Genomic DNA, 18,124 nt, shown 5'->3' on the forward strand with positions numbered 1-18,124 from the left:
GAGACAGTGTGAGGTTTTGGCATCTGCTGATCTCTGAGCTACAGGATTGCAAGACTCAAGTTGCAAGTCAATGTTTTTATCTTTTTGTTTTGATCATAAACTCAAGTAGTGGTGTTTTCCAAGGCCTCTGGCAAATACTGGTGAAGAATGACCGCTTCTGGGTGTGTTGGCTACAGTAGTGATTTGTGACTCTTCCTGACTTCCTGCAATGGTCTAAGCTTCTTCAGAGTGTATTATTTAGTGTGTTTGAGCAATCTTATGTGAACACTTCGTTAACTTTTTTTCCCTGCAATCTACTGCCTTCATTCTGCAAATTCACAAGTGGATTCTACTCAGTCGTGTCATCATTCAGCTGCTAACTTGCACCTTTTCATCCATCTCCTTGAGACATAATCTGTGGTTTCTAACAGGTTGTCCTGCACATCCAGTCCTTCCAAGTATACCTAGTGATTCTTTTTGTAGTTCACTTAAGTTATCTCTACAAAAGTTGTGATACTTTGGAGTTTATGTCAGAGAGAAGGAGAAGCAGAATGAGCTACGAAATCCTGTGGCTATGTGTGGTGGGGCAGCAGCAGGGATCACCCTCGTTGCTTTACAGTCACTGACAGCCTCTGCCTGACCAGTCTGTGTTAGGGCTGCTCTCTTCCTTGCTCACATTTCACTGGGAAAATTTAGTGGCCAGGAGCAAGTGTTAAGGTGCTTTGGCAGCATAATGAAGAGCAGAGATTCCTCACCTGGAATGTAAGCCTTTCTGCTATAGATTTGGACACGTGTAATTTATGTTTGCTTGCAGTCCTAGATACTGCTGCTGCTGTCCAGGAGAGTGGAGCCCAGGGTATGTTTTTGTGGACTCATCAAATGGCTGATGTTGGTTTGGGTTGGTTGGTTGGGAGTGTTGTTTGTTTGTTTGTTTCTTAATGTATACCACATCCTTAGGGAGGAGATGATCAGTATTTAAGGAATGTAACTACTCCTATACTACTTCCAGTTGGAGACAGAAGTTACCACAATGAGTGTGTGTTGCAGGGAGTGGAATGTGCAATATAATTTACATGGTCCAAATTACTGGCCTCCACCCCAATTTGAGACAGCAGTAGCTGATGTGGAACTGGAAGGTGTCAAGCCTATGCTCCCACTACTCCCTCCCTTCAGGGAAAGAAAGAGTTTATCGCTGGGCATGGTAGATACTCCTGCAGATGCTTGTGTCCAAGACCTTGCCCTGGCTGGGGTTGCTGTCTACTAGGTTGTCATCTGGTAATCTCAGGCACCAAAATAGTATGGAATTAAAGTACCACCCCATGGTATGTCCTGTTTCCTCACCAATCAAGCTTGAGAATCCTTATTAACATGTTGTAACAAATCCAACATAATTTGTTCTTCAACTGTTGGTAGATTTTATTTTTGTGTTCATCTCATCTTTATTAGCTTTGCTTTAGTAAGGGTCTAACTCCAGTCATCACTGAGTATTAACAATGGAAAAGAGGATGTGAAGGTGGTTTTGGGAGGCAAGTTTCCCTGCAATATACAAGTACAGGAAAAGAACATTGAATAGTAGGTTAAATACTTAAGCCTACACTCGGCTGTGTCTAGCTATTTTTCCAGCATATTATTGCTTTGATCCATACTTATAGCTTGCCAATCAAGACACATTTTATGACAAGATAACATTTTACATTCTGGCTGTGGCTGGAACTTTCTGCTTCTCTGTAAATTTTTGGCCTAAAAGGTTTGAATTAATGTCTTCTCTTTAGACAGATGCTGCCATTTAGAAGTGTTATCTAAAAGACATGCTATTAATTCTTGACCTCAATTAAGTCAGTACAAAATTCTCACAGCTGAGTGTGATAAGCAGTTAGGGTTCTGTGATACTGAATTTGCTGTGATGTATCATTTTATTCAGCATTAACACAAGGCACATCTTGCTTGATAATTTTTCAGAACCTTAGCACATCAGCCCGTTTTCTCTCTCCTCCCCCTGCCCAAAATCTAATTATAGTGTCTTCCACTGCTGTCTCTCAGTCTTGACAATTATAAGTAGAAGCAAGCAGAAAGACCTGAGTTATACCAATAACCAGACTTTATTTATCAGTCTCAAAACTGCATTTAATAATGCTTTTTAACCCTCAAAGCTGGGGATGGATCCCCATCTGAACAACATGATGAGTGTCCTGGGATAAGTATGCTGCAGGTGCTGTGTCCTGCTCAAGGAGGCCATCAGACCAGGTCGTGCTCTTCTGCCTCCTCCTGCTCTGAGCTCTTCTGGCTCCAGCTTCCATTTGAAACCTTGAGGCTGTACACTGGAGAGGGGAAAGCTGGGACCTTAGTGAAACCGTTCCATTTGAGACAGCATGAGGCACTATGCATAAAACACTGGTGGGTTGATGAGCTACAGCTTGGGCCAAATGGGATCAACAAGGTGAGGGAGATGTATCCAGAGGAGCTCAGTGAAACTGGAACTACTGAGGGTACAGTATTTGTACAGGGAGAAAAAGGGGTAATAGTTTAGCAGATGTTTGAAAGGGGGATTATTTTCCACTTGCATCACTTCCGTTTAATAAAGGGCATCTCTGTTGTGGTTTTACATGCTTTAATATTTTTTTTTCTAAATACTTAGTAGATTAATAAATCTAAGCAAAAATAGCACTACTGTTATATCTATAATTTCAAAACCTTAGTTTTGTTTCCTTCTGTCTTTTTGAAATGAGACCTAGGCTAAGCAAATCAAACTATGTAATCCCTTGTGGTCTGGCTGGATTCATCTGTGCCATTAGGACTGCTTTTCTTAGTCACAGTTAACAATGGTGTAATGGATTTTATAACATTTTATTAAGTTGAAATGCATCAATAGCACTAATGATAAACAATTGTGGTATTTTAGGAAGAACAATTTCCAGCACTTACTGCACATGCCAACCTATGGAGTTTTGGGGGAACACTTGACTCTGTGGCATGAAAATATGGAGTATTTGTCCTTTACAAACATGTTTGTGCTGTGGCACAGACAAGGAAACTGATCTTGGATGTCTGTGGTAAGAAGTACGTAACAGCATTACTTTCATATCTAGATTAAAGTTCCTCTTTGACTGATGACGACTGTTGGGTAGTGTAAATCAGGTTAAAGTGGCCTAGCTGGGAGTTGCTGTGGGGAAGATGGGAAGGGGTTTTAATGTTGATGCCAATCATATGACATGGCAGATGTAATACTGCCCCCTCCCTTCCTCTCCCTCTGATGCACGTTAGGGCTGTCCCTGGCTTAGGATGATAAACTTAATATGAAACTCCAACTGAGATGTATAAGGGTTTTCTGGAATCCAACCTTCTCCTACCTTGATTGAAAAAAAAGGCTTTGTGGTGACCAAATTGTGGCCTTCCAGCACCTGAAGGGAGTCTATGAGAAAGACTCAGAGGGACTTTTTACAAGGGCATGTAATGGTAGAACAAGGGGGAATGGCTTCAAATTGAAAGAGAGTAGATTAGATATTAGGAAGAAATTTGTTACTGTAAGAGTGGTGAGACACTGCAACAGGTTGCTCAGAGAAGTTCTGGTTGCCCCATCCCTGGAAGTGTTCAAGGCCAGGTTGGATGGGGCTTTGAGCAAGTTGGTCTAGTGGAAAGTTCCCTGACCAGGGCAGGGGAGTTGGAACTAAATGATCTTCCAGTCCAAGCCATTCTGTGATCTTTGTCTCTGGAAAGAAAAAAAGAAAAAAAAACATAGGATACCTTTTAATGCATAACTGATAGTGTTATCTACCTTAATTAATGATTACTCATTAGCCAGTGCCAACAGTAGCTTTAACTGAACTTTTCCCAAAGGAATGATTAATTGCTGTTAACACTGGACATCAGTATTCTACATTCAGCAGGGACAGCAATAGTGTTTTTCAGCCAGGTAGTGAGACTGCAGAGGATGTGGGCAGCCTAAATGCAAATTATGGTGTAACTTCTCCTTTTGGATTTCCCAGCGTTGCATTATTTCTTCAGTCAGCTTGAGCTTGTGCAAAAACTGCATAACCAACTTGCAACATGGATGTATTCGTGACCTTCTTTTGGTAACCAAGTTAAACATAGTCTTGAGGAAGCTCAGCAAACAGTTGCAAAGCTGCACATGGCATCATAAGACAAGGAGGTTGCGTGCTGTGCTAAACTGGGGGAGGGAAGATGAGTTTTTTAATAGACCTCTGTCTTGATCGAATTTCAATGATGGTATTTATTTTACAATATTTACTTCCTGGAAATGTACAGTGGACCTTGGATCATGAATAGTTTGCCCCCAGTTCTTCAGTCAGCTCAAAAGGGATGGACCTTTGCACTTTGCACAGTGCTGTTTGAAGTCACGGGAATTCAGCGCATGGACAGATAGACTCCCCTACAAAAGCAGCTGTTTTTGTTACACTGGACTCTTTGCTTTCTTTTTCAACTAGAAAAAACACCACTTTCCTGAAACATCAAAATTAATTTTAGATTGCAGTGATATAGAATTCAACAAACACAAGAAGGATAAAGTAGTCTGAATACCTCTTTAATTTTGTAACAAGCTGTTCACTAGGGATTTAAGTGTGAGAATCATCTTAATAAGAGTAATAAGTATTTATTTAGGCTTTGATCTACAAACATTGACTTGATGTTAAGAGTTTACCAAAACCCAAGTAGGTCAGTCTGGTAAATGTTGACTAGAAATAACCTTGAATGAGTTTGAAGAAAATAGGAGCTTCATCTGATGACTGACTACACAACATATGATCTTTATGACCAGGACCATACAGTGTAGTGCTTAATTTGCCAGTACAGATGGAGGAAAAAAAAATAGAGATTAATTCAGGGCAGTCAAGTTCTTACCTTTTTTTTTTTTTAATGGCTAATCGTAAAACTGTGATAGCTAGAAAATTATAGGAGTCCCATCTGCCTAAAGACGGGTTGGCTTCATCTTTGTGTTTGTACTCTGCTTCCTTAAGCAAGCTTTATGGGCTTATAAGAATCTCGCAAAGTGCAAACTTATATATAATCAGTGTATCATCATTGCCTGAAGTAATATGAGTCTGTAGATGTGATTGAACTAAGTCAATGTCATGGATAAAAGATTTCATAACCAAGCTGACACAGAGCTTAAATTTTAAATAAGTAGTTGGAATAACTCTAGAGCTCCTTTTTTTTTCCGAAAAACCCAAACAACTAAACCAAACAAGCCCCACACAAATCAAAAGCAAACACTCAGCTCAAACTTAACTTGGTGACAGTAGTGTCAATGGGTGAAAAACACCCGCATAACTGAGATAAGAACTCAGCTTTGTTGTGCTCTACTTAAGCGGCCCATTGATTGACACACACAGTATGGCAGAAGCACATTACGTACAGTAGCAAATGAAAGTGTTGCTTGCTGGCCATCTGGTTGCATCCCGGTGTATCTGTTAATAAGTGGTCTCTGTCTAAAAGTCTTCAGTTTAGTTTCAATGAGAAATCAAACACCTCAAAACATCTGAATTATTCAGCTCACAGTTACATGCGTTGATATGGAAACTTTATTGTGGCATTGTAGTAACAGGAACAACAGTGGTTTTCCTGTAGGGAGATATATGTATTTGTTTACTGCAAAATTGAGGGTCACATGAAAAATAGCACAAACCTGAGGCTCAAGGCAGTGTTCCTCTATAGTTAATATTAGGTTCTTTCTTATCTTATACCCTTAGGAAAATTGTAGCCAGAAAAGTCAAGTTAACTTCTGCCTCTTTAAGTAGATTGAAATATCTTTTGAGGGGATTTGCTGTTTAAAACCTAACTTTTCTTTTGAGAGCTAACCTCTCTTATTTTTAAGATTATATTGATTTAGACTACTGTGAAATACTTTACAAGTAACCTTACCAGGTCTGCATATGAGTTACAGAACACGTAGCTGCAGCAAGAGGGCTTATATTCCTGATATGCTAGACCAAAAGCAACCCAAAAAATTATGAGGAATACAATTTATGTAAAACAGACTGAGATAGAAAATCCAAAAATGCCATTGTGTAAAGGTTAGCAAGCTCTGCCTAAGTGGAAAATTATGAAATTTGCATATAGCTGGTAGAAGAAAGGGAGAGATGGTTACATCTGCCTCACCTTCTTGACTAACTGGGAAATTGTTCAAATGTGATGTATTCTGGTCTTTGTCTTTCTAACAAATGGTGAAGGTCATGAACAAAGATGAGTGTGCTGTTCTAAAGTAGCTCCAAACTCCCTTCATTTGGTCTTTTTGTGCTGTAGAAATAATAAGTACATTCAGACATTAATCTATACAATTTCTTTTGGGAGATCAGGATAGCCTCCACTTAAGCATCATATGGCTTGGTCCCCTTCTGTAGCCTTAAACTTAACAGGTACTGGTTATCACACTGCTTTTGTGCCATAAAGGAAATAAATATATCAAAAAAATAATTAAAAACAAACCCTTGACAAATCATAAATAACAGAGTACTTCTAGATTTTAGAACATAATCTCCACCTGAAAAAGTTTATAAAATATCACTTTATATGTGTCCCTACCCAGCAGATCTATTTTGACACTTGGACTCAGCAAACAACTGCAGAACACACGATAAACAAAATTAGCTATCAAATGGGACAAAAATACATTCCCATAGAAAGCGCCCAACTATGTTGGCCGATTAAATTGAGCAGCAGTAATCCACCAGCTGAGTGCAATCTGAAGTGCAGAGCAGGGTGAATGCAGTACAAATCTTAAGATTTCTCAATGTATAACAATCCATTTTGATGTAGGATTTACTCGACGGAGTGATGGGACCATAGCCAGACCCAGGGTTAGAAGTGAATGGTCTTCTCTCTTTCCCAGTGTCCTTGATAACAGATAACATGTACACTGGTATTGAGTAGCTGTATCTCCCCTTGGCTATGGCTTGGCTTGCTCTGAGGGCACCTCAGAAGCTGTGTGCCAAATTTTAGTTTTTACTTTATCTTGGACAGAACTTCAGGCATTACTTTGGAGTTGCCTCACTGGAGCCAGAGTTGGTCTTTTGTCTGTGTCTAACTGTATAAAATTCCCTAGGGCAAAATTACAAATGCAATAATGCCTGGTTATAAACTGTTTACTTGGTCTCATTTAGGCTTACAAAAATTTTGGAATGAAATATTAAATAGCTATTTAACAATCCAACTTGCATAATATTTAATGTTTCCTGATTTAAAAAAACCAAACAGCAACAACAACCAAACTACATTTGGAGTCAAACACTGCTACTTCAATTCTATTTTTATTTACTCAGGAAAAAAATACATTTTTGTTTAGTCTCTCTTACACTAGCAATAACTTTTTGTTTACTTGTTTGTGTGTTTATATAGATTGTTTGTTTAAAACCAGAAAAATATTTTTTTTGCCACCTTTTCCTAGAGAAAAAAAATGGCCCTAAAACAACTCAAGACCTTAACTTGGCATCCTTCAGTCTTGTTCAAATGAACACTATCTGAGATCTGACTCAAGTTAGTAGAAGGGCAAGAAAAGTTTGCATTTATCATAAGGCTGAAATTTTTGGTCACACTTGTAGCCTTTTCTTTGGGGCCTATAATTTTTTTTAATGTGAAAAAACTTAGCCTCTCTTCCAGGAGTTTAAAATATTAGAGAAAATGAGCAAAAGTGATAACTCTGTATGCTAGAGCCATGGGAACTTGTAAGGCTGACTTGTCTGCAGCCGGCTGATCTTGGGAAAGAGATCTGGAGCGGAGAGCAAGGGAAGGGAGCTTGTCAGAGGGCTGAGATTCAGTGTCAGGTCAGTTAAAGCCTTTTTACACAAATACAGGAATGTGATAAGTGTTGAAGTCAATGCCTTTTTAATGTCTTCTTCGTATCACTCAGAAGTGTCCTTATAAGAATTAAAATGCAAACAAAAGCATCTTTGACCAAAAGGTCAAATAGTCTGATAACATTTACTTCCAAGAGAGAAATGAGAAAAGGAAAGTGGCCTGGGTTTCACATTTTGTGTGTGATAAATGGATGTGAGTCTTCAAAAGGAACATGCATCTGAAAGATTACCGAAAATAGATCTTTTAAAAATCGTCCTCTACTGTAGATGACTGAGAAAGAACATGAGATCAGCTTGCCACTTAAGATCAAGGGTCTTTGATAAGCATGGTTCCTCCTGAGGTACAGCTGGTAGAGATGGAGTGACTGACACTGTCCTTTAAATTTAAGAATTTACTTGGAGAATGGATGTGATTTTGCCTCCCATACAGACTACATGGTGGAAGCTGCTGTTACGGAATATTTTGGAAGGTTTAACTGTTCTTATGAAAATGTTTAATGTTCTGAAGGACAGCAATGCAAAAATCCTCCACACTGGGATATTTGACACTGTAAAGCAGCTCAGAATTGAAGGTTAAATGTAGTAATTTTTTTCCAGGTCCTAAACCTTCCTCCCTTTTGTATTGTGTTTTGTTTTTCTTATCTTTTTTTTTCCCCCTTTATTTATTGCAGACAATAGAAAACATAGGTTCTTGGTGCTTCTTTAAATTGTTATTTTTCCAAGTTCAATGTAACTACTTAATTCACTTGAGATGCTTTCTGGATTTATGCACCCTTGAGTATATTCCCTATTTCATGTTAAGCCTCTTCCAACAGTCTGGGTTCTGCACATGTTCCCATCTTCATCGTTCTTCTTGGCAGTTTTGTCTACTTTCATCTTTTCTGTAATTTTATTTTATTTTTTAATAAAATTTTATTAAATTCTCCAAGTAGCAAGTTGTTCTTTCTGAGAGATTGGAAGCAGTAGTTGTTTTCTGCTGTGTAGAATTTCTGACATTTCTCAGGCTATTTTCTTGTCTTTGCTCTCTGTATGACAGACCTTTGTGATTTTTAAAGGCAATTTTGTTTTTACTGTCATCAGCACACGGCTGCATCCTCCTAACCCTTTTTTCCAACCATATGGCAATCCACAACTTCAGTTTGCTACAAGGAAAGCAAACAGGGAAAACTGATTGAATCTGGTCGAGGCAAATGAGCAGCTTTTTATTTGCCAATCTTTGACCCAGACAGAGGTTCAAAAGCATTCCAAAACTCGCTGTTTCCTAACTCCAGAAACAAATCTTTTAGTTAATTGGTGTTTACAGTTTCAAGCCTGGATTTCATTATGGTTATCCATGCCTCTGTGACTCGGGGACTACTTGAATGTCTGCAGTGCATTTCCTCCTCACAGCTATGCTTGCAGGCAACTTTAATGCTACAGTAAAGTTGGAATGCAAATATATGCCATGGAAGGGTAGCGTGTGAGAATGACAGTGGCTGAGCACTTCCTGAAGTGTACCCAGAGATGAAAAACGTTATCTTCTTCAAAAGACTTTCAAGGAGTTTATGACTGAAACCTGACTTGAATCTTGCAGCCAGATACAGTGTTTAAATCAAGCCTGTATGAATTAAGACTCTTCTGGACTATGCAGTAACCCATCTACTGTTTAGGATAACTTGTTAAAGTAACTGAATATGATAGATGTGTTTATTACTGTGTAACATTCACATCTCAGTAATAATACCATGTTCTCCCTTATTATTGGCCGGAATAAGCCTAACCTTCTTTTAATGTGTTTTTGGTCTTTGAGCTTTTCTGGAGGTGAGTGGAAGACAACTCCAATATTTACTTATCAGCTCCGGCAGTCCTTGGCATCACTTAATCACCTAATTGTATCAATATTTGTATCTGTATCTACCAGTTAATAAGCACATTAAAATACATGATCGATAGTGACATCCCTGTCAGTATTTCTATGAGGCTGAAAAGAAGATGTTATGGGGAGTATTCAGTCAAAAAATACATAAACATTAGAGAAATTATTCAAAAGGCCACAAATTGAGAGTTGCTTATATTAATTTTTTTCCTTTTTTGCATGTATAATAATAAACTGACAAAAAAGATCTAATGAAAACTTATGAAGCTCAGATGTTGAGGAATTGCTTCCAGAAATCAGAATTATTTTTTTTTTTAAATAAAACCCCAAAACCAGTTGGGGAACTTCTGAGCTTCAGAGTTAACAGTTATTGACCAAATTAAAAAAAAACAAACAACAAAACAAACAAACAAACAAACAAATGCAAACAACAAAACCCCAAACCAATTCTGCTGCTTTGAGTTGTTTCCTTCTTTTTCTTCGCAGAAATGGCACACATATACATGTATGTGTTACTTTTTACTAGAAAGGATTCTTCAGAGGCCCAGACTGGAAGACAGACAGTTGGGCTTCTCAAGATCAGTAAAGGGGTATTTTGTTGTGCACACTTCCGAGGACTTGGGTTGTCCATGTGAAGGCCAGGGAATGAGGAATAGGGGTGGGTCTTTGCTATGAGCTCATTCAGCAAAATGCTAAACCACAGCTTCCTAAGCTCTACGGCAGTCACTGACAAAGAATGAATGCTTTGTACGGCTGCTTCCCCATGTGCAATTCCTTTCTGCAGTATAAATTGCCTAATTCAGTAGTTGTCTAACGTCATTTCTGCAGTCCCTCATTGGATGCATCAGATTTCAGAATAGTATTCCAAACTGTACATATTTTTTTCATATTTTAAATCTTGGAATAATGTATAAACAAGGCTTCATTTGCTGTCATACATTAAAAAAAAAAAGGTATCTTTAATTGTGACCTAAAAATTTTCCTTTTTCTACCAGAGGATTTTGGAGCAAAATAACTTCAAGTGTATGCCCAGAATTGTTTGCATGAGATATGGAAAACAAACAAACAAACCAATACCAACCTAAAACTCAAGTTTTACTGATGCTGACAACATTTCAGAACACCTTCAGCTGACTGCATAATGATTACTGAGGGCAACTGTCAGATATAACCTAGTAATAAGAATAACACAGACAAAAAACCCACCCAGACTTGGAAACACTTATGCAAGATGTGTCCTTTTTGTCAAAAAGGTCAGCAGTTTAGTTTTGTTTTGTTTTGCTCAAATAGAACATGATGGTATTATTTGGTTGTTTGCATTTTTAAATTCTTAAATTAAATTTATCTGCAATAACAACTTTGTTTTCTTCCTGAAATGGAGGTTGGGATTTAATTTTGTTGATGGTACAGTCATCTCTGAAGCCTCATTGTCTAGGAAACAGTGGACTAGCTTTACACATGGCATGGTTAGTATGTGAAAGCAATATATTTTTCAGTCCACATTTACAATTTGAAATTTATTTTTTTTTCAGCACAAAAGACCCTCTAGCATATCTCCTTCTTAAGGTGGTGGTTTTTTTTTTCAGCTGCTGTGCTTCCTTAAGAACTCAAGCTGAGTTAAAATCATTTGCACAAGCCATTCTGCTCAGTGTTATTGTAATAGTTGAAGTAAGCTGAGGAAAACAGCCTGGTCAGGCCAGAGAGGGCTGAAGGAGGTCTGGCAGTGCTCTTCCATGGTCTGTTCAGGCGCTACAGAGAAGGCAAGAGCAGACAGGCACAGCGAACAGACAAGAGTCCTGTATCACCACAAGGGATCTTGTAGTTACACAGAAGGCAAAAATTCCTCACCCTAGAGCAGTTTTGTAAAGGTGCAGGTTCTCTGGATGGAGCTGCAAAGTCTCTCCCCACAGCTGCTTCTGCAACTGGAGGTTGGAGATCTTCGCAGAGTTTTTTTGGAAGTACATAATGATGTTTGTGGCTGCTGGGGAGGGATGAGAGAGAAGGAAGAAAGCTGGAAAATTTTATCTATAAAAAGCATGCACAAGAGACTTACGACTACAGGGACAAGACAAAATGTGCCGTTGCTGTCGAATCCTAAGAGTCTTCACGAGAGTACTGAGAGGACCTGTGACAGTGTCCCCTCTTCCACCTTCCCCGATTACCCAACTTATACCTAAAAACAGCCGCGAAAGGGAATTAAAGCAGTGGGTTGCCAAGTCGTGGGGCCGGACCGTGCTGCTCCCCGGTCACAGAATCACAGACTATCCCGACTTGGAAGGGACCCACAAGGATCCCCGAGTCCAACCCTTAGCCCTGCACAGGACACCGCAAGAATCACACCACGTGCCTGAGAGCATTGCCCAAACTTCTTGAACTCTGTCAGGCTTGGTGCTGTGACCGCTTCCCGGGGGAGCCTGTTCCAGTGCCCGACCACTCCCTGGGTGAAGAACATTTTTTCTACTACCCAGCCTAAACCTCCCCTGACACAGCTTCAGGCGGTTCCCTCGGTCCTCCCGGTCTCGCCACGCCCGGCCCCGGGACGGGCGCAAAAGCCCTGAAGGCAACCCCTGCCTCTGCCCGCTCCGCAGGGTGCGGATATCCCGCGGGCCGGCTTGGGATGAGCTGCCGGGGTTAGGAGGGCCCCGCTCCGGCCGTGTGTCTGTGTGCATGTCTGTGTCTGTGTGTTCCCGTGTGTGTGAGCGGGCGGCCGCGGGGTCTGCGCGGCCCGGCGGGGGCGGTGCTCGCTGCAGCGCCGGCCCCGCTGCCGGGCGGTCACGGCGGGGGCGGGGAGCGCGGCCCCAGCGCCCGGCATGAACCCGCGGCGGGGGCACGGAGGCGGCGGCGGTGCCGAGGTACGAACCCCCGCCCCCGGCAGGTGCAGGGTCCTTTTCTTCCCCCGCCGCCGACCGCGGCACCGCCTGTCCTTGCGGGGCCGGGGCTCGGCGCGGTGCCGCCCGCGGAGCGCCGAGCGGAGCCCAGCCGAGCCGGCGGGGCGGGGAAGGGTGAGGGAAGGGAGGGGAAGGGAAAGGAAAGCAAAGGAAAGCAAAGCAAAGCAAAGCAAAGCGTGCCAGGCCCGGCCGCGGGCGCGGGAGAACCGAGGTGAACCCGCGGTCTGCGCCTGCCCGCCCGGCCCGGCGCTCCCGCCTCCCCCGCGCTCACGCCGCCCGCCCCCCTCTCTCCCTCCGCAGGGAGCCGCAGGGCGAGCGGCGCTGCCGCGGCCGGGCCAGCCACCCCCGGGTCCATGAGCCGCCGCCAGCCGCCGCCGCCAGCCGGGACCGCCGCCGCCGGGCCCAGCTCCTCCAGCCCCGCCGCTTCCGCCGCCGCTCCGCCGCCCCGCCGGAGGTGAGTCCCGCGGCCGGGCCGCCGCCGCCCCGCGGGCCCCGGCTCCTGTCAGCCGCGCCGGGGCGAGGGGAGGCCACCGGCAGCCGCGGGAGCGCCCGCCGCCTTTCTGGGGAGGAGGAGGTGGGGGCCGGCTGGGACCCCCTCCCCGGGGGTGTGCGCCCCGCCGGGCGGCGCGGGCTGGGGTCCCTCGCAGCCCGCGGAGGGCAGGCGGCGCTGCCGGAGGGTCGTGCCGCATCTTTCGCGCCCCCCCTGAGCGGAGGTCGGTGCCTCCCCGGTGACTCACGGCGGAGGCGGGAGCGGGCTGGGTCCGGGGCCGGCGGCCACCCGCGCCTGTCCCTGCCCCTCGCCCCGCTCGGAGAGCGCTACCTGTGTCACCTTGTTTTCCCTCTCCCCGCAGGACGGTCCCGCGCCCTCCGCTGTGAAGAGCATGGCCGTGACTCTAGAGCAGGCCCGGCGGGTGGGCTATACCTGCCTGAAAGCACTCCTCAGGTTCGCTTTTATGGTCGCCAATAACCTGGTCGCTATTCCGTCGTACGTCTTGTATTTAATTATGCTGCAGCCTCTCCGAATGCTGGATAGTAAAACCTTCTGGTATATCGAAGGAGTGTTATTTAAGTGGCTTTTAGCTATGGTGGCTTCCTGGGGCTGGTGGGCAGGATACACAGGTAAGAATGTCTCATTAATTTAAAATGTACTAATATAAAGATGTAAATAAGTGTTAAAACTGAGATGTTTTCGTATGGGGATGTGTAGGGGAATGTCTGAACATAGTGGATATGTGGGATGTTTTTCTTTCGGTTTTCTTACACAGATGCGTTGTGTTTCTGGGTTGAGATGCTGTGTACTGAAACGTTTTTTTAAAACCATAGCTAGAAACTTAATATGTGTTAGGGGTTTCCTCAATCAATATTTTGTCTTAGTATAAATGAGAAATATGATTTTTCCTAAGTATCTAGATCACTTTATTTTAGTATTTCGTGAAAAAGGTACATCTCTTCAAAACAGAGTTGGTTTGTACTGTGCATGTAGCTGACAGATCCAAACTTTTCTTTATTAAGTCTGTGCATCTCTAAGTCGTCTTCCCTTAGAACTATCAGGACACAAGGCTAAGAAGTGTTACACGAAGTTCGTGTCGGAAGAGTAGGTCTTCTATTCCTTGCAACAGCGACTGTCTTCTCTGCTGCTTCAGAGTGAAGGGAAACAGAGGGAACCTCTTTCATTCGAGTAGTGATACACAGTATTTCTCAACTGTATGACTCTTCATTTACTGTTAGCAGAGCTAATTACAGTATCTGTAGTGTTTTTACCCTCTGCATGCTTGGTTTGCGGTTATTATTAAACTTGGTTTTGCTCATTTAGTATTCATAGGCTCATCAAGGTGATGGACTGAACCGAAATATTAAGGAAGGCTCTAGTCTTGTCCTCGAATGCACTGATTTTCATCCTGGCTGCTGCACTTTGTGCAAGAGAAACAGCCATCAGTTCTTTGTATGTGCTCAGAAAAGGGAGGAAATTAATCTGCTGAGTGCTACATATGAGCAGGCCTCCTAAAATTCTTTCCCTCTCTTCTGCCCAGGCTGCATCTGCAGGTCTTGTCCATGTAAACAAGGAAAAAAAGGAATGGCAGCACGCAGCTCTGGAGTCTGGTCAGACTCCTGATTAGTCAGAAAGTCAGTGTTGACCCAGACGGAGCACTCTTTTTGTTAGGCAACAAGAGCTGAAGCTTCTGTGATAATGTGCCTTTTGATACCCTGTCGTGTGCCTTTCCGAGATGCACAAAGTTTCTGTGGATACTCTAGGTGAGCTTCTAGTTCTTCTTAAGGAGATGGCGGCAGCAGCAGCAGCAAGCTAGATTCTGGTCTGTCGGGCTAGAACTGTTGCAACGTTGCACTGCTTCAAAATTGCCTTGCCTGGTACAGCTCAAGCTTATCCAGATACGCTGTTTAAAAATCTTTTTATGTGTTTGTATTTGCTCATTAAAAGAAGTCCACATGGTGTTTGCAGTGGCAGGTACATTTGTAAAAGTCTGCTTTATGCCTTAAAGCACAAATGCCTTCCAGAAGGAAGGATCGACTTTTAAGGTGTTGTGCGTTTTATTAATTGGAAATGGGAAAGTTTAGGGGCATAATGGTGATGTTAAAGTCATACAGCTTATGGCCCCGAGGATTCACTGCGTATATTGAATGTGGTAGTTAAAATTCAAGCCATTGTCCCATGACATTATGGTTGTCAATTCCTGAAGGCAGTTTCCTCGGGGTAGTTCTACCGCTGACTGCAGAACTGTGTGGTTTCTTTTGCCTATTGCTTGGAAAGTGGTCTTAGCATGATCTGCATATCCTGGAGTCTTCCTGAAGCATCTGTTGATTGGCGTTGCTGATGTATCTTGACTATTTGAAATCATTTGTTTTACAGTCTTGAAATGTCTTAGTATATTTGTTTGAGCTATCACTGATGAACAGCTACGCAGAAGTGTTTTATGGGATGGTGTATGGGTAAGGAGGCCCTTCTTTTTGCTTTTCACTATAAAGCATGGCTTTTGGGGAGGATTTTAAGCAAATGCTTGTCTGAAGTTTTAGTTTAAATACATTTTATTTGACCTGAAGACATTATTGTGTTTTATACTGAAAGCTACGAAATAGCAAGAACAGCTTATTTCTTTGTCCTTTCTTTAACCTCATCAGTGCTCACCACCACCTGCAGAACAAACCTGGAAAGTGTATCTTTCTGGCTTCAACGTATGTTAGCAGAGCAATTTACATGTTTTTTTTCCAGATTGATAGATTTATACAAGACCATCACTAGGTCCCTTCTTTTTTTATATAGTATGACATAACTAATTCAGAACTGAAATTCTACTTTGTTAGAGTTGGTGTCCAAGACTTGCAGTGGTGCATCTGAAAGAAGCGTTGCTCCAGGATTCTTCTGTTTTCAATTCCAAAAGCTAAGTCAAAGATAGGCTTTGGTATCTTCGATCTTTGCAAAAGTAAATACAAGATAGTAGGTATGAATGGGTTCATTGAAAAGGTTAAAGATTTTTCTTTTGAGTAGCAGAGTAGTTGGTGAGGGCTTTTTTTGTTTGTTTGCTCTTTGTTAAGAGGGTAACCAGCTAAATAAGTTTACTTGTTGTTTAATTGGAAGGAGTGTTCTGCTTCAATTGTGTTGAAGGTGTGTTTTAGTTTTTTAGTTTATTTACTTTTTCTTTTTGCAAGCTTCAGTCATCCGTTGGGTAAGAAGTGACATAAACCATTCGTAATTTGGGACTTAAACTCAGCCTGCAAAGTAGATTCAGGGCAGACTTTTTTTACTCCTGTAAGTTTGTATATAATGTGTAGGAGAGAGCTTGACACCAAATGAAGAAAATATGGTGAGTGCTAACTTATCCTTCTGGGCTTTGCTGCTGTTGTGTAATTGTTAGTATATTTTATTGAGTATAGCTGGAAGAGCTGAGGAACACTCATGATCTAGGTCTGCCCTTCTCTTCCCCACCCGTGCCTAAACCTGTGGTTTTGTGTTAGGATCACAAAGGATTTGTTACAGAAATTACATGATCTGTGTCCATATTGGCAGCTCTAATCTGTGCTTTTTGATAAATGTAGGTGTTTCTGTTTGCAGATGCACTTGATGTTATGTAAAGAGATAGCATATAACTGGACAAGCAAAATAAAGAAAGGAATGGGAAGAGAAATTGTAGAGGTCACTCTCCTTTCTCTAATCTTTTTCTTCTTAAGATGCAAGTATGAGAGAGAACTTGGGTATAATTGGTTGCCTTTGATTTTTAAAGGGCAAGTGTGATAAATATCTGTGTTGTTCTCTTGAGCTCTGTAGTGCTTCTTATGAAAATGAAAACTGAGTGTCTTTTTATGAAGAATGTTCAGACAGTCTAGCAATATTATTTTATTTTTATATGATTTCAGAAAGGTCTTCTTATAACTCCAAGTCTCTTTTTTTAAAGGCTTTTTATATAAATGCATTGCTCTCCTAGGAGCTATTCAGTTAGGGCACTTGGAATCTGCATATTAGTGTGATTTGAAAGGCACCTTTGAATAATACTTCTAAATGTTTTCCTGCATTTGTTGGAAGATGCATTCTAAAAAAAGCAAACTCGAGAGTGCTTGTTCCTTTGTTGGCAAGTACCTTTTTTCTCCTGCACTGTAATTTGTTGTTTAATATACAAGTACACCAGATAGCACTAAATAGTGCAGCAGATGTAATGGGAGGGAGATGGAGCATATCAGTGGTGGTGAATTTCTGATGACCTTTTGCTCACTTACAAAACTAGTTTTACAGCAACTGTCTTATAGATTTGATCTTCTTTGGTCAAGTAACTATTCCAGACCAAAGTTTAATATCCCTGTATCTAATCAAATCGCCAAAAATAGGACTGCTAGAGAGAAGCTTGCTTTGCTTGATTACACTCAAACAAACTGTTTTGTTACCTTCTCCTGCTGTCTAGCTGCAGGAGTACGTGTGAGCCTGTGATAGCGTTGTTGCAGTATTGCAATTAGGAGTCTCTAGGACAGCAGAGTAATGGGTTAGCAATGCAGTCCTGATACTCACTATGCTGATCTTCTACTTCTCTCTGCTCCACACAGTCCCACTGCAGGGAGCGGTGCTGTGTGCCCAGCCTGTGTCTCTGGCTGGGATAGGGAGGAGCTGGTGGAGGGTGAGTGTCCTCTGTCTGCAGCAATGTCAGCTCTTCTGCCTGTCAGAGCACCAGGGGAGAGGAGGTTACATGTGATCAGCAGGGTTCTGTGCACCTTGGGGAGGGGTTTTCTTGAGAGTTGTGCTTGGAATATTTCATATTCCAGCAGTGAAGAGGACACCTTGACAGAACCTTCTGTTTCAGCCTCTTAACGACACACACTGTCTTGCAATAATGTTGGGCAGGTTGATGGGTCGTGGACTGATGAAAGAGTAATACTCCTCTGTTACCACACACAAAAAAGTCTTAATGGTGTGAGTATGCTTGCTAGCATAATGATGCAGTACTTAATTAAAAGTGAACTAATCCTATGGTATTACTATTCCATGTCAGCCAGGATGGTGATTTTAAAAGAGTATCTGTAAGAATTGTCAGGTTTTGTCAAGCGAGGAAGATTTCCCTTTCTTCCTCCTTTATTATTTTTCCCAAGCAGAGTAA

The 18,124-nt window shown here is 42.1% G+C and overlaps 1 protein-coding gene across 2 annotated transcripts in view; it reads left to right on the forward strand.

Moving 5' to 3' along the window:
* The first annotated feature begins 12,959 nt into the window (after positions 1-12,959).
* Positions 12,960-18,124, forward strand: part of LPGAT1 (lysophosphatidylglycerol acyltransferase 1) — a 66,578-nt gene continuing 61,413 nt past the window's right edge. Inside the window, exons 1-2 of one of the 2 annotated variants that reach the window (XM_017811693.1) lie at positions 12,960-12,984; positions 13,382-13,649. In XM_017811693.1, coding sequence (XP_017667182.1) covers positions 13,412-13,649 — 238 coding nt within the window. In that variant the 5' untranslated portion in view covers positions 12,960-12,984; positions 13,382-13,411. Of the gene's footprint in view, positions 12,985-13,381; positions 13,650-14,560; positions 14,784-18,124 lie in introns of those variants that run through there. The other variant, XM_017811694.1, reaches the window with a different exon arrangement.

The sequence above is a fragment of the Lepidothrix coronata genome, unplaced genomic scaffold (genome assembly GCF_001604755.1).
Source record: "Lepidothrix coronata isolate B3197 unplaced genomic scaffold, Lepidothrix_coronata-1.0 Scaffold33, whole genome shotgun sequence".
In the NCBI taxonomy this organism is placed as follows: domain Eukaryota; kingdom Metazoa; phylum Chordata; class Aves; order Passeriformes; family Pipridae; genus Lepidothrix; species Lepidothrix coronata.